General features: G+C 48.4%; 1 protein-coding gene across 1 annotated transcript in view; it reads right to left on the reverse strand.

Moving 5' to 3' along the window:
* Positions 1-12,895, reverse strand: part of ATG4A (autophagy related 4A cysteine peptidase) — a 55,762-nt gene that overhangs the window by 2,044 nt on the left and 40,823 nt on the right. The window contains exons 6-12 of the mRNA XM_032392748.1: positions 10,613-10,714; positions 10,365-10,437; positions 7,248-7,327; positions 6,405-6,592; positions 6,205-6,283; positions 2,146-2,291; positions 846-902 (exon numbers count right to left, since the gene is read on the reverse strand). Of these exons, the coding sequence (XP_032248639.1) occupies positions 846-902; positions 2,146-2,291; positions 6,205-6,283; positions 6,405-6,592; positions 7,248-7,327; positions 10,365-10,437; positions 10,613-10,714 (725 nt within the window). The remainder of the gene's footprint in view (positions 1-845; positions 903-2,145; positions 2,292-6,204; positions 6,284-6,404; positions 6,593-7,247; positions 7,328-10,364; positions 10,438-10,612; positions 10,715-12,895) is intronic.

Consider the following 12,895-nt stretch of genomic DNA (forward strand, 5'->3'; position numbering starts at 1 on the left):
ATGTGTTAGAAGCGAGGATGAGGGGGGCAGATGCCAAGACTGGTGAGCCAGCAAAACAGTAAATATCCTTTTACACAAAATACCGAGAAGCGAGAATATCTGGCTTGGGTGTTTACACACGTTCCTGCAAATTGTGTTTCCTTTAATGGCAGCGTGCCTACATTTTATAGAAATGAGACAGCTAAGGGGCGCCTGGGTGGCTCAGTCATTAAGCGTCTGCCTTCGGCTCAGGTCATGATCTCAGGGTCCTGGGATCGAGCCCCGCATCGGGCTCCCTGCTCAGCAGGAAGCCTGCTTCTCCCTCTCCCACTCCCCCTGCTTGTGTTCCCTCTCTCACTGTGTTTCTCTCTGTCAAATAAATAAAATCTTAAAAAAAAAAAAAAAAAGAAATGAGACAGCTAAGAGAAAGACAGCCCCCTAAACTACATCATGGACTATATGAAACTGTAAACGGACCACAAAACAAATAGAAAAGCAGTTTGGTTCCTTCAACCATCTCAGCGCTATGAACAGAATGAGGAAGACTTTAGGCTGAACTATGTGAAATTAGCATTTTTAAGTGAAAATGGTGGAATATTCATTGAATATTTCATGTGACTTGTAGGCATAATCAGATGAGACATTACATAGCTAAAAATATCACCCACTTGACATACTAAGCATATTTCAAGCAAAGGTTTTGCTCTGGTTCCCCCCAGAGTTATGCATAATTCCCCACATCTTAGTTTTTCCCTTGCAATACAATCCTATCAGGCTAGACTCATGTCACTATGTGAAGCAGTCTTGAAAAGGGATCCTATTGAATAACTTCTGCTTTTAAGACTAAGAAAAATACACATCTTTACCTTCTGCACGAGGCTACACCAGCTATCAAAGTCCTTTTCTTCTTTGCAGAAAAATCCCTTGGGGGGGAAAAGCAAGAGAACATAACTTAGAACTGGTTAGGGGCACCGAATCAGGACCTTCATACTACAAGATGGCGCTGCTGGCCCAGAGCTGGGATGGGGGTCGCTCTCTTTAGATGCGTCTTCTGACAATAGCGAAACACATTGGCTGCATTGCTCCCTCTCCCAGGTCATTGCCTTACCTGGACACACACATTTACTCACTCATTCCATCTCTCCCTCTCCCTCTTTCTCTCATTCTCGCCCCCTCCCTTCCTTTCCCTCCCTGACCCTCCCTGTCACCCTCCTCTCATACTGTGAGATATAGTAACTTGAAGACCAATCTCCAAAGCATGGGGTTAATTCCATTACACTCAGTGTGCAAATAGACACATCCATAAAGAACAGTCGATAAACCAACCAACAAAAGCCAAATAGTACTTTTAGCTAGAGGCAGTGCATAATAAGATGGCTTTGACCTGAAGGCAATGATCTGTTAGAATAAAGAGAACAATCCACCTCCTTCCCCATCCTCAGAGCCATCCTACAGTAGTGAAAGAATGGTCCAAAACGAGAGGAGGACTCTTGTCCACTCTCAGTCTCCGGTGCTCTGACAATTGGGTTAAACTGGAAGAGAGGATGCAGACAGGCCTCAGAACCACCGGTAACTTCACGGGCAGCTGTCCCTTCAGCGTGTGTAGACGGTCGTCATATCTCCAGGGGGAAAACCCTGCATCTTCCTGGATTGCGGGCCCAGGGAAATGAGTGCTATCCACCCAGATCTTGCCCCCGGATCCTTCCCTAACTATGTCCCGCCTTATTCCCTGTGCCTGGGTGGCAATAATTAGGGGGCAAGAAGTAAAAGGGGAAAGACTGTAACACTAATAATAACCGACATTTACAGAATGCTTACAATGTGCCCGGCACTGTGCTGAGTGCCTTATGCACGGTATGCCTCCCACAACCCTGAAGGAAGTATTGTTTTGCTCATTTTAGGGAGGAATAGGCTGAGGCTCAGAAAAGTTCAAGGACTCCCCATAAGTCCATAGCTAGTAAGGGACAGGGCCTGGATTCCAATTCTAGTAGTTTGCCTTCAGGGTCCATCCCTTCCCCACTATACTATGGTACCTCTCGGGGGATGGGGCCTAGTGAGTGAACATACTCTCGCTGTCCTACCTAGCAACCCGGAGAACTCCCAGGGAACCAATCTGTAACAGCGTGGCGTCGTATCTCTTGGCCCACCCAACCTTCAGGTACCCACCAGCGCTACGGAAGGATCCAAGTTCAAGATGTTCATTCGCTGCGGGGACTGCAGGCAATGGAAAGTCTGGTCGTCAACTGTTCCATTCTCTTCGGTGTCAACAAAAGTCTGGGTTGTGTGAGGGTCCAAGAAAATGAGCTCATTGCCTGTTTGGGATGAGACATGCTTAATCTAGAAAGAACCACTGGCCCTGGCCCCACAGCTGTCCCTTGGGAGGAGGCGCTCTGGTTTTCTTAACCCCTCCCTTTGGTGACAATGGGAATGAGATGACAGAAAGCCTAAACTTGGGTGATCATGCTTGAAGGAAGCCAAATCCAATCATTCAACGAGAAGACTCGCCCTAGCATTTACATCTCCTCAAAGCCCGAGACCAAAAATGGAGAGGGAAGGGTTTGAGAAAATGTGCGAATGAGAGACCACAGATGACATGGCAGGCTCTGTGAGCAGCAGTTAGCAAAGAGGTGGTAGGTACAATCACCAGGGCGTGAGCCCGGGTGCCATTAGGGAGCTTTCTTCCTCTTTCCACATTGGGAAGCATCTCGCTCCAAGCCATTGGTTCTCAGACCTGTGGTCAGAGAGCACATCTGGTAAGAAAAAAGAGGCCTTGGCCTTCCCAAAGAAATGGGAATGCTGACTCTGCTATGGATGGACTCTGACTTCTGGTCTCGATTAGCTGGCAAGTTAGCAATTCCCAGTGGAAAGCGTTGCCCTAGTCACTTTGATACCAGTACAGATACACCTCACTGAGGAAATGCACTTTGAGATGATGGGCCTGCACAAAGGAGAGAAAAGCCATGCTTCATTAAGGTGAACAAGCACAGCCCAATAATGACCTGGGAGGGGTCTGAGATAATAAAACTTGTACTTTGATATTCAAAGGGCTGAGAGGCCCTCCAATGCTCACCAGTGGCATGCTGAGTTGGCGAAAGTAGCACCCCAACCTCACCATCTGGGCCTCAGGACCAGCTGGGCCTCTGTGTTGTAGACTGGATTGGGCAACCAAAGAGAGATCTACCCAAGGCAGGAGGATGGGGTAGGGAGAGATGCCCCCCAAGACTCTCCCTGGAATGGTATCCAGGATTGTGCTGGGCCACATCTAAGTGCTTCTGTCAGCAGAGAACGTTTCTGATGCTTGATGAATAGCTTAACTTGTCTCTATCACAGACATATATATTCCCCCTGGACCACAGCTGGGTGAGATCAGTTATACCCCAGAAGCTTCAAGTCATAAAGAAAAGCAACAACCAGGATGTTCAGAAGGAAGCCTACTTATGACCATGGAAAAGTAAGAAGAAAAGGAAGTTGTGCACAAGAAAATAGAGATCCAGAGCGGGGTTAGGACAGAGCATTCTGCCAGAGTGTTTCAAGTTAAGGTGCTGAGAATAATTGGATAATAAGAGCATCCTCTGTGATTCTGGCCCTTTCCGTGTGTGTGTGTGTGTGTGTGTGTGTGTGTGTGTGTGTGTGTAGTGGAGCTTTGCAGGCTGCGTTGTTTCTGAGAGATACAGTAGAATCCCTAAAAGGTCCTAGAAGGGATGTGGGGACCAAACCAAGGTCTCTAATTAGGCCTGAGCACAAGAGGCTGTCTGGTCAACCACCTGCAGACACAGGGCTCACGCAATGGCTCTCCAATGGCAACCTTCACCCAAGGGCAGGGAACAAGCATCTCCTGTCTAAGCAGGCAAAACCAGACAGCCAGACTCTCATCTTAGACATAGTGTCACACATCGAGAGCTTTTCCCAGCTTCCCACCGGGAAAGAGGGCCCTTGGGAAGCAATGTGGCATGGTAGGCAGAGCTGGCCAAATTGGAATTGAATGCTGGCTTGGCTACTTTCTAGCTGGGTGACCTTGAGGCAACAACCCTCTAACTCTTAGTTGCACTATGGTAAGCTTTAACTCACAGGGGTATCGTGCTGTCTGTATCTATATCTCTATATAGGACTATCTATCTGTACCTGTATGTGTATATATGTTCTCTACCTATCTATCTATCTGGGGTTGGGACTTTGCAGGGTCCCTGACACAAGACAGCTGTTCAGCAAATGGCAGTTCTCATCTGTTCCCTCCCTTCAGACATTCGACCAGTCTGGAACCCCCAACATAATGCAGTAAGGGGGTAAGTCAGAAAAGGGGATTCAGGAGGACTTTGGGGCCTCAAATAAAGGTGAAGCAAAGGATTTATAAAAGGCAATGGCAAACGGGAACTGTGCAGACCTCTCTCTGGGGAGCTGAGGATTGCCCACACCCCTTTAATGAGTAGTCAACCTCCGCAAAAGTCACCCTGACCCACTGGCCTCACGGCACAGAGGGGCTATGCTGGCTTGGCAAACTCTTTCTGGGTAATTTGGGGTAAGAGAGGCCAGGACCCCCTGGGGAATCCCATACATTGTTCCTTGCGGTCCCTCCAAAATTATTTTCCAATCTGTTTCGGCCTTGGCCTCGAGCACAGAAAAAGAGAAAATTGATTTTTGCGACCTTTTCTTTGACAGGAACCCAAAAGCTTAGAAGCGGAAGGCATCTACGTTTATAGGACTCCAAAGACTGGATTTTGTACTGAGAAAAATAAATGCCTCCTTGGTTTGCAAATGTTCCATCAAGCTGTGGTTCTCAGGCTTGACCAGTAGATGGCAGCAATAGCGAGAGCTCAGGCCACCTAGAAACCCCACCTCAAAGAGAAGAGTGAGGAGCAAAGCAAAGACAGGTGCTGGGGGTCCGGAAGGGTGGGGCCACCTTTCACTGGGTGCGCACTACGTGCCCAGCTCTTGGCTGAGTGCTCTACTGTGAGGTGACAACACGGCGAGGCAGGGGTGAGCCCTATTTTCTTTTTTGTTTTTTAAAGTAAACTCTATGCCCAACGTGGGGCTTGAACTCATGACCCCGAGAGCAAGAGTCGCGTGCTCTACCCCTGACTGAGCTGGCCAGGGGCCCTGGCCCTATTTTCCACAAGAAGAAACTGAGACAAAAAGAGTGGATATTCTTTTCCTGCTATCACACAGCTAGCTGGCATGTGGGAGACCACGGACAGGGCCAGGAATGTCTGTTTCCCAAGCCACCTCAGCTCTCTGAATCTCCACGGAGTGGGACGGCGGGGGGTGCGAGCTCACTTCACCCTCTCCTCTGCACATCCCTCATGCCACTCCCCATGCCCGGTCTGGCTCCCCTTGCCCATCCAAGGCTCTCCCTTGTAATCCAAGCTCATATTCCTCAAGGCCAAGTTTCAGGCCACACCACTCCCTTCCCTGTGCTCTTCAGCACCAACCAGGTGTCTGGGCCCTTGGTACGCAATGTGTGGTGTTTACACGAGCAGCATCAGGCCCGCCTAGTTAGAAGTGCAGAATCTCACCCCGGACCTACTGAACCTGCATTTTAATGGGCTCTCAGGCTGATCTGTGTGCACATGAGAGTTTGAGAAGCACTGGGCTAGCTCGCCTGGTGTGCCAAGGGCCTTAAATGACTCAGATCACAGCTAGCCTATACGGTGGCTAGGGTTCCAGAGGCATCAACCGAGGCAAGGGTCCGCATTAGGAACGTTAGTGGTTTTCAGGCTTAGCCCCTGTTACCAGAAAAAGGACAGCTCTGTCTTTGCCTCCTCTCAATTCTACCTGGTCACGGCTCTGAACGATGAGGCAGCAGGCCCAGCTGCGTGGGCCTGGGAAGCCAGGGGATGGGTCCTAGCCCGAATGCCCAAGCCCCAAGGAGAGGGGGATCCACAATGCCAGGGGAGTGAAACCCTGCCACCCTGGGCCCCCACAGAAAGGAGAGAGAGATGCTAAAAAGATGCCATGCCCTTGGGGTGGTCCAGTGGGCAAGCAGCCGTGGAACCATCTTTTCAAGAGGCAAGGCGGTGGAGGCACTGAAGGGGGATGTGCTCTCCATTGGGCACCAAGAAGTGTTACTCTCCACAGATCAGGCCAGAGACAGGATGAGCTGACCAGAGGCCATGGCACCTCTGGGCGAGATGAGGGCCCCCTAACCGGAATTGTCTGGGCTCCCGTGCAAACCTTCTGCCCGCCCTCCCCTAGCCCGTGACGACTTACTTGCGAGTCCTCTTTTCTTACCTAAGAATCCTATGAAATAATAGGCGTTATTTGGTTTTCCTCCTAATGCCCCTAAAGACTGTGGCATCTTAAAACACTCCTAGAGGGAAAGAGAATGCAAGATTCTCAACTCACTTGTGGACTGCTGCTCACGGATCTCCGTGCTCACATGGCGGTGTGATGGGCAGGCGGCAATGGGCCCGGGAAAAGGAGTGACTTACTTTGAATGCATCAACATAGACAGGGTTGATTTGGTTTATGCCCAGGCGAAGGGGCACAATGAGCAGCAGGGGTTTCCAGGTTGGGCGGCCCGCAGGGGTGCCCTTACTCTGGTTCGAAGCATTCAGAGTGTCGGCGGGGCTCTCACCCACTGTGTCCGCCCTCAAAGGAAGGACACAGCACATTTTTTCTGGAAAGGGAAGACAAGAGAGTTGGGTCAAGGGGTATGTCATCCGAGATATGCCCAGGGCAAAACTGAGGGCCACCTCATCTCCTGCCTAGAAGCCCCACCACCACCACTACCACCAGGGGCCAGCTTGCCCCGCCTCCCACAGGAAGCCCAGGCCACTCCTCCAGCCCTTACTTCTCTTCCTTCTGGCACCTGAGAACTCACCTCCTGCCAGATCTGAGGGGCCCATTGAGAAAATCTTATTTCTCAACTAGTCTGCAAGGGCCTCTGAGACAGGGGCTGTATCTTTTGGTCTCTCTAACCCCATCAGGGAGAGCACATGGTTGGGCAAATGGGGGCCTCGGCAGAAGACCTGTAGGTGATTTAACTGATTATCCTCACTCTGAGTATCCTGCAGGGAAAGGGTCTGGGCCCTTCCAGAGAGAGAGGACCCTCTCATTGTTTTCTTCCTTTCAGAAAGCTGAAAGGGAAGAGAAGAAAAGGCACAGGGAGTCCTGTGCTCCCCGAAGTTTCCCTACTTTGGTGCAGCAGGCCAGGGTCAGTGTCTGTCTGTCTGTCGTTCTCTCTCACACACACATACACACACACCTTCTGAATGTTGAGGAAGGACCTCAGCCACCCACCAACCAGGAAGGTAAACAGGCGAGGGACTCACTGATATCTTCAATGACCACTGTGTTATCCATTGAAACATAAACAGCCAAGGAATTCCATTCGTCAAATAAAGCAAGTTTTCTGCAAAGCAATGCACAATGAGGTCAAAATTGGGGAAGAAGGCAACATCAGCGGGGAGCAGTACAATCTATGCCCCCATCCCTAAAGTCACCGAACACTGAGCCACAGAGAAGTTAGGGTTCGGGTCAAGCTCTGGCCCCCTTGACCGAGAGCTCTGGAACATTCCATGTCCAGGACCCTTGAGAATGCCACAGAGTCACTGTTTTCAAACCCTGAAAAAAAAAAAGCCCTGCTTTACAAAATGGAAAAATCTACCTCACAAGATGAAGTCACCCCTGCTGGGTGAAAGAAAAGGTACCAACGTTTCTGCTCCCAAGAGATTTTGTTTTCTTTTCTCAAATAAAAGACATTCTGACTTACTGGGGTTTTTTTTCCCAAAAAAGGAAACTGTCATAAATATATATATATATATATATATATATATATATATATATAAAATATAAAAAAACATTTATATTTATATGTATATACACAATGTATATACACACACACACGTTTGGGAGCATAGATAATATGGAGAATAAGGCCTAGGAAAATGCAGAGAGAGAGAGAGAGAGATCTCTTACACCCCTCCCCATGTGCAGTGCAAACACTGTTCAAGAAACTTGGGCTAAAGATGGCCTTGGTGTGGGGCCTCGCTGGTCAACAGCTGAAGACAGAGAGCATGATGAATTGTGTGACTTCGGAAGGGGTTAGAAAGAAAACGCCTTTCACAGAGGGATCATCCGGGGTCTGAGTAAAGCAGCATGACCATATCTCCCTTATGTGTCCCTGTCGCTCATCTGAAAGAGGGCATGTTTAACCTGAGTACTTCTAGGATTCTTGGGTAAAGCCCAGTCTCACTGGACAAAAGAAAAAAAAAAACAAAACAGGGGCGCCTGGGTGGCTCAGTTGGTTAAGTGTCTGCCTTTGGCTCAGGTCATGCTCCCAGGGTCCTGGGACTGAGTCCCATGTCCAGCTCCTTGCTGGGGGGGTGGGGGGGCTGCTTCTCCCTCCGCCTGCAGCTCCCTCTGCTTGTGCACGCTCTCACAAAGAAAGAAAGAAAAAAAACTTATTCTTTTCCTAACCAAAGTAACTCCCAGGAAGAGGTTAATTACCATTAAACTTTAATTTCATTCCTTTTGCTATATTACCTTTCCTTGCTATACTAATACTCTGTTGTTAATGGTAACAATAATAATGAATCAAGACCCGCTTAAATTCTTTTATTTTTAAAGATTTATTTATTTATTTATTTATTTGAGAGAGAAAGAGAGAGAAAAAGAGAGAGAGAGCATGAGGTGGGGGAGGGTCAGAGGGAGAAGCGGACTCCCTGCTGAGCAGGGAGCCAGATGCGGGATTTGATCCCGGGACTCCAGGATCATGACCTGAGCCAAAGGCAGCTGCTTAACCAGTTGAGCCACCCAGGTGCCCGACCCACTTAAATTCTTTTAAAAATGTATGTTTCCGGGGCACCTGGGTGGCTCAGATGGTTAAGCATCTGCCTTCGGCTCAGGTCGTGATCCCGGGGTCCTGGGATGGAGCCCTACGTCTGGCTCATGGCTTGGCTGGGAGCCTGCTTCTCCCTCTCCCTCTGCCTCTCCCCTGCTCATGCTCTCTCTATATATATCTCTCTGTCTCAAATGAATAAATAAAAAAATCTTTAAAAAAATGTATGTTTCCATTTGTCTGTTGTTAAGAACTTCAAAATTTAGAAGACAGAAGCAAACTCTGAGGGATGTCACATAAAAAACCAACCATTTCAGGCTGGGTCTGGTGCCCGGCATGGCCCTTCTGATTCATCTTCTATGCGTTCTACCCTGGCTTCCTATACCAGTTCCCGAAATACCACCAGATCTTCACTCAGCAGAGTCAACTGTGCCCTCCAAAGGAACTATGGACTAAGGCAAGAAAGTGCTCTCAGAGGGGTTGAACCATTAGCTAGGAGTAAGGCCAAGACACCGATTTCACTTGGGTCCCCAGGAAACCCAGCCTACTCCCCTCATGAGCACATTTCCAGAGCATTCTGGTTCAGAGAAGACTGGCTAATAACTGAAACAGTGCCCCCTCGGTACTTGTCATGGAGCAGGTCCCACCATCATCCTCCGGAGAGCCCAGGAATTGAAGAAGCAAGCTACACCCCAAGGAGTCCAGATGGTTCCAACCTTCTGATGGCCTAAATCCGGCCCCAGATTCTGGATGCCATCTTCATTCATCCTTCAAGTATCCGTTGAGCACCTGTGGGTGCCAGGCACTTTTATGTGCTAGCGTTACAGTAGTGAACAAAACAAATACAATCTCGGCCCTCCCGGAGTTTGCACTCAGTGGCAGGCGTCGGGAAGGAGAGGGACAACAGGCGAGGGGGCCTGCAGGTGTAGGTGCTGAGGCCACTCACCCCGTTCACTTCTAAAATGTTGGTCTTAGATTCTCCACCTTGCCCCTTGCTGTGGGAGGTGAGTTCTGTGATTTAACAGAACAACGGCAAAAGTACCACGCTGGGGTACCCGGAGTCTGCTAAGAGATGACAAACTGATCCCAAGACTCCCTAGGGGTTGGTCTCCTCCCATAGGTGGCGAGCTCCCCGAGGCAAGGACCGTGTTGAGTTTATTTCCATATACCCAGCACTTAGCATGGTAGAGCCACTCAGTAAATATTGAAGGAATGAATGAATGAGGCCTTTTATACTCTACAAGGTGGGAGTCTGGGTCCTGCGTAGGCTGCCTCAGCCTCCACCGCCACTTAGTATTAGCCCTTTGGCTTCAAAGTGACCATCAGGCTGATGGTTCTCTGGAAGGTGAGCACCAACCCAGAGAGGGAAGAGACACTGAAGGAGTCCTGAGGTGCCTCCCCATCTACCGGTACCAATGGATACAACTCTGATCTACCAGAACAGATGTCCGCACGCACCCATCTCAAAGAACTGTCTGAGCAAAATGGCACAGATGTTTGGCGGCTCGGTGGGATGGCAAGAAGAGCTAGACTGATGGGACACAGGGTTAGCAGAAAAGGGAGCATAGGAGACGGAACAGTAAGGCGGACGCCAGACTCTTTTACTTACTTTAACACCTGTGCAACTGTATTTGGTCCAAACCATTCGCCAATTGATTTCCCTTCTCCTATACCCATTTGTGCTGTTTTTATGTGGGGAAAAAAAAGACGTTAGCAAAAGTTCTTCCAGCACGCCACAAGCTCCTAGTTTTTTGCATAAATAATTAAGCAGACGGACAATTCACAGAGCCACATATAAGGCAGGGGATGAGAGCAGCGGGTACAGACATTGCCTTAAAACCACCGATGTGACCTTACCCATTTGATGGATAGAGTAGCAACAGTCCTTTCTATCTAAGAAGCACTGGAGGATCCGTTGGTATTCTTTGGGTTGTTCTTTTTGTTTCTCCCAGTTCCAGTCTTTTTAGGAAAAGAAATGAGTTAAAGTCATTTTTATAACCGCTTATTACCTCTCTGCACTCTTACCGTAACTACGAGGTTAGAAGGAAAACAAAGGAGTTGCAGCTAGAAGGCAGGAGCCGTTGGGTTAGAACATTCCTAAGTAAACTTCAATTTTGATGACAAAGACATCTGGAGACATTACTTTCAAAGTCTCAGTGGGTGTAAAGTAAAAGCAAAACAACAAGTTGACCAAGGAGTTGACTTAGCCCAAGGGCTGAAGCTAGATAAATATTACATGAAAACGACATCAGAAAAGGCTTTTCTGGTCAGCTACTCTGTGAGCAGGAGGTCACCACAAAACCCGGAAGTGTATCCTTATAACACCCTGACGCCATACTGTCTCATCTCCACACTAACGGCAACGGCTTTGGTCTGTATATTTTGGCAGCATTGCCGAAAGAGTCTCATGGGGGAAGTGCTATTTGGACACTCAACAGTGTGCAGGGGATAGACACAATTCACAACTAAGGAAGCTCAAAAAAATTGGCAAGCTGCCATTTTTACACAACTTTGAAAAAGTCCACACTGACCTTTGGAAAAACAAATGCCTTTGCTATCAAGTATTCAAGGTTTCTTTGTGACCAAAACCCAAATAATTACATCTAGAGGAATCCCTTCTGTGCCTTAGGCATGCCCCCTCCCCCCCAAATGCCACAGAGCCTATTTATCCCAGGACTCGGGACAACTGTAAAAATTCTCCATAATCTCCACTGTAGATGATGTGCTTCTCCCATTCCCTCAGCTCTAGGAACTCTGTCTCACGGGACAGCTCTCTGGGGCTTAGTTGGTTTCCGAGACACAAATTTCTTTCCTGAGATTTTAGACAGAGTTTAACTTCACGACTGAAGTATTCTTGAAGTCAAAGGCCATTATCTCCAGAGTCTTCTGATCTCTTTGCTTCTAATAGTTCTGAAACCAAAGTTTTAAACTTTGTAGCCAGCACAGTCTTCAGAAGGTGAACCGCATCCAACTATTTTTTTCATCATTTGTTACCAAATTGTCCAAGTCTGGGGAAATCCTGATTAGCTGGCTGCTAAGTACCACTAAATATTGACTGATGACAGTGATAAGTGAGCACTCCACCTTAACTATGAAGTAAGTGAATAGGAAGCGCTCCAAAACACGTCTTTTACAAAATTCCATCTTTGAATTTATCTCAGCTGCAAGATTGATTTCCAAATTCTCCCTGCTGTTTGCTTTTCTGTTAAAACAACTCGTACGGCTGACTGTGGGGTTTTATGTCTTCCTCACTTGCTTCCCACAAAAGTCACTTCCAGGAGAATCATCTTGCTGTGTTTTATACATGGGAAGTTAAAGAGAATGGATCTGCTCTGAGCCAGATGCTCACAGTGGAGACATCACTGCACAAGGAGTCAGGAGACCTGCCTTCTTCTCTTCTCCAATCCATGCCTTCTCTTGGCTGTTTGACCCTGGGCAAGTCACCTTACTTCTTGAGCCTCAATTTCTTCATCTGTAAAACTGGAATTATGATACTCCCCAGGAGAAGCAGGTTCAGGTTATTCTAAACCCTGAAGAGAAGGCCTCAAAGCCCTAAAATCTCCCAGGATCTTTCCCATCTGCTCTGGCAACTGCAGCAGGATGCGTGAGGCTGCACGAGCGGGGTGGTGGCAGCCAGGGGCAGCGGGGGGAGGGGGGGTTGAAGGAATCTCAGGGAGCAACAGCCAATGAGCTCAGCAGGTACCTTCTCATCCAAGGGGTCCTTTTCCTCCCTCATCCCCAGGTGAAACCCGCCTTTCACCCAAGTGCCTGCACGGGCACCCAGCCAAGGTCATCCTCCAGATGCCCACAGAGAAGCACGCACATGGCTCAAGAAAGCAAGACTCAAGGGCTTCAACAAAGATGACCGGAAGGTTCTTAATGAAGCGGCCTCCTGAGAAATCTAATTTAAGGATTCTTTCGTCGCCCAATGGACATACTCAGCGAACCCAAACCAAAATAGCACCCACTCCCTCATCAAGCACTTCCTTTAGGTCACTTCCATCCTTCACCAGGCAGACATTTTAAATGAGGTCAAGAAACAGACCACCCGCCACACCCTTCTTCCTGCTCTCTTTGTTATCTGACCTGTTTAAGGACTCACTCAAACAATAGTGAAGATGGAAACTCTAAATGACACAC

This window comes from Phoca vitulina, unplaced genomic scaffold (genome assembly GCF_004348235.1).
Source record: "Phoca vitulina isolate PV1807 unplaced genomic scaffold, GSC_HSeal_1.0 scaffold69, whole genome shotgun sequence".
Classification (NCBI taxonomy): Eukaryota; Metazoa; Chordata; class Mammalia; order Carnivora; family Phocidae; genus Phoca; species Phoca vitulina.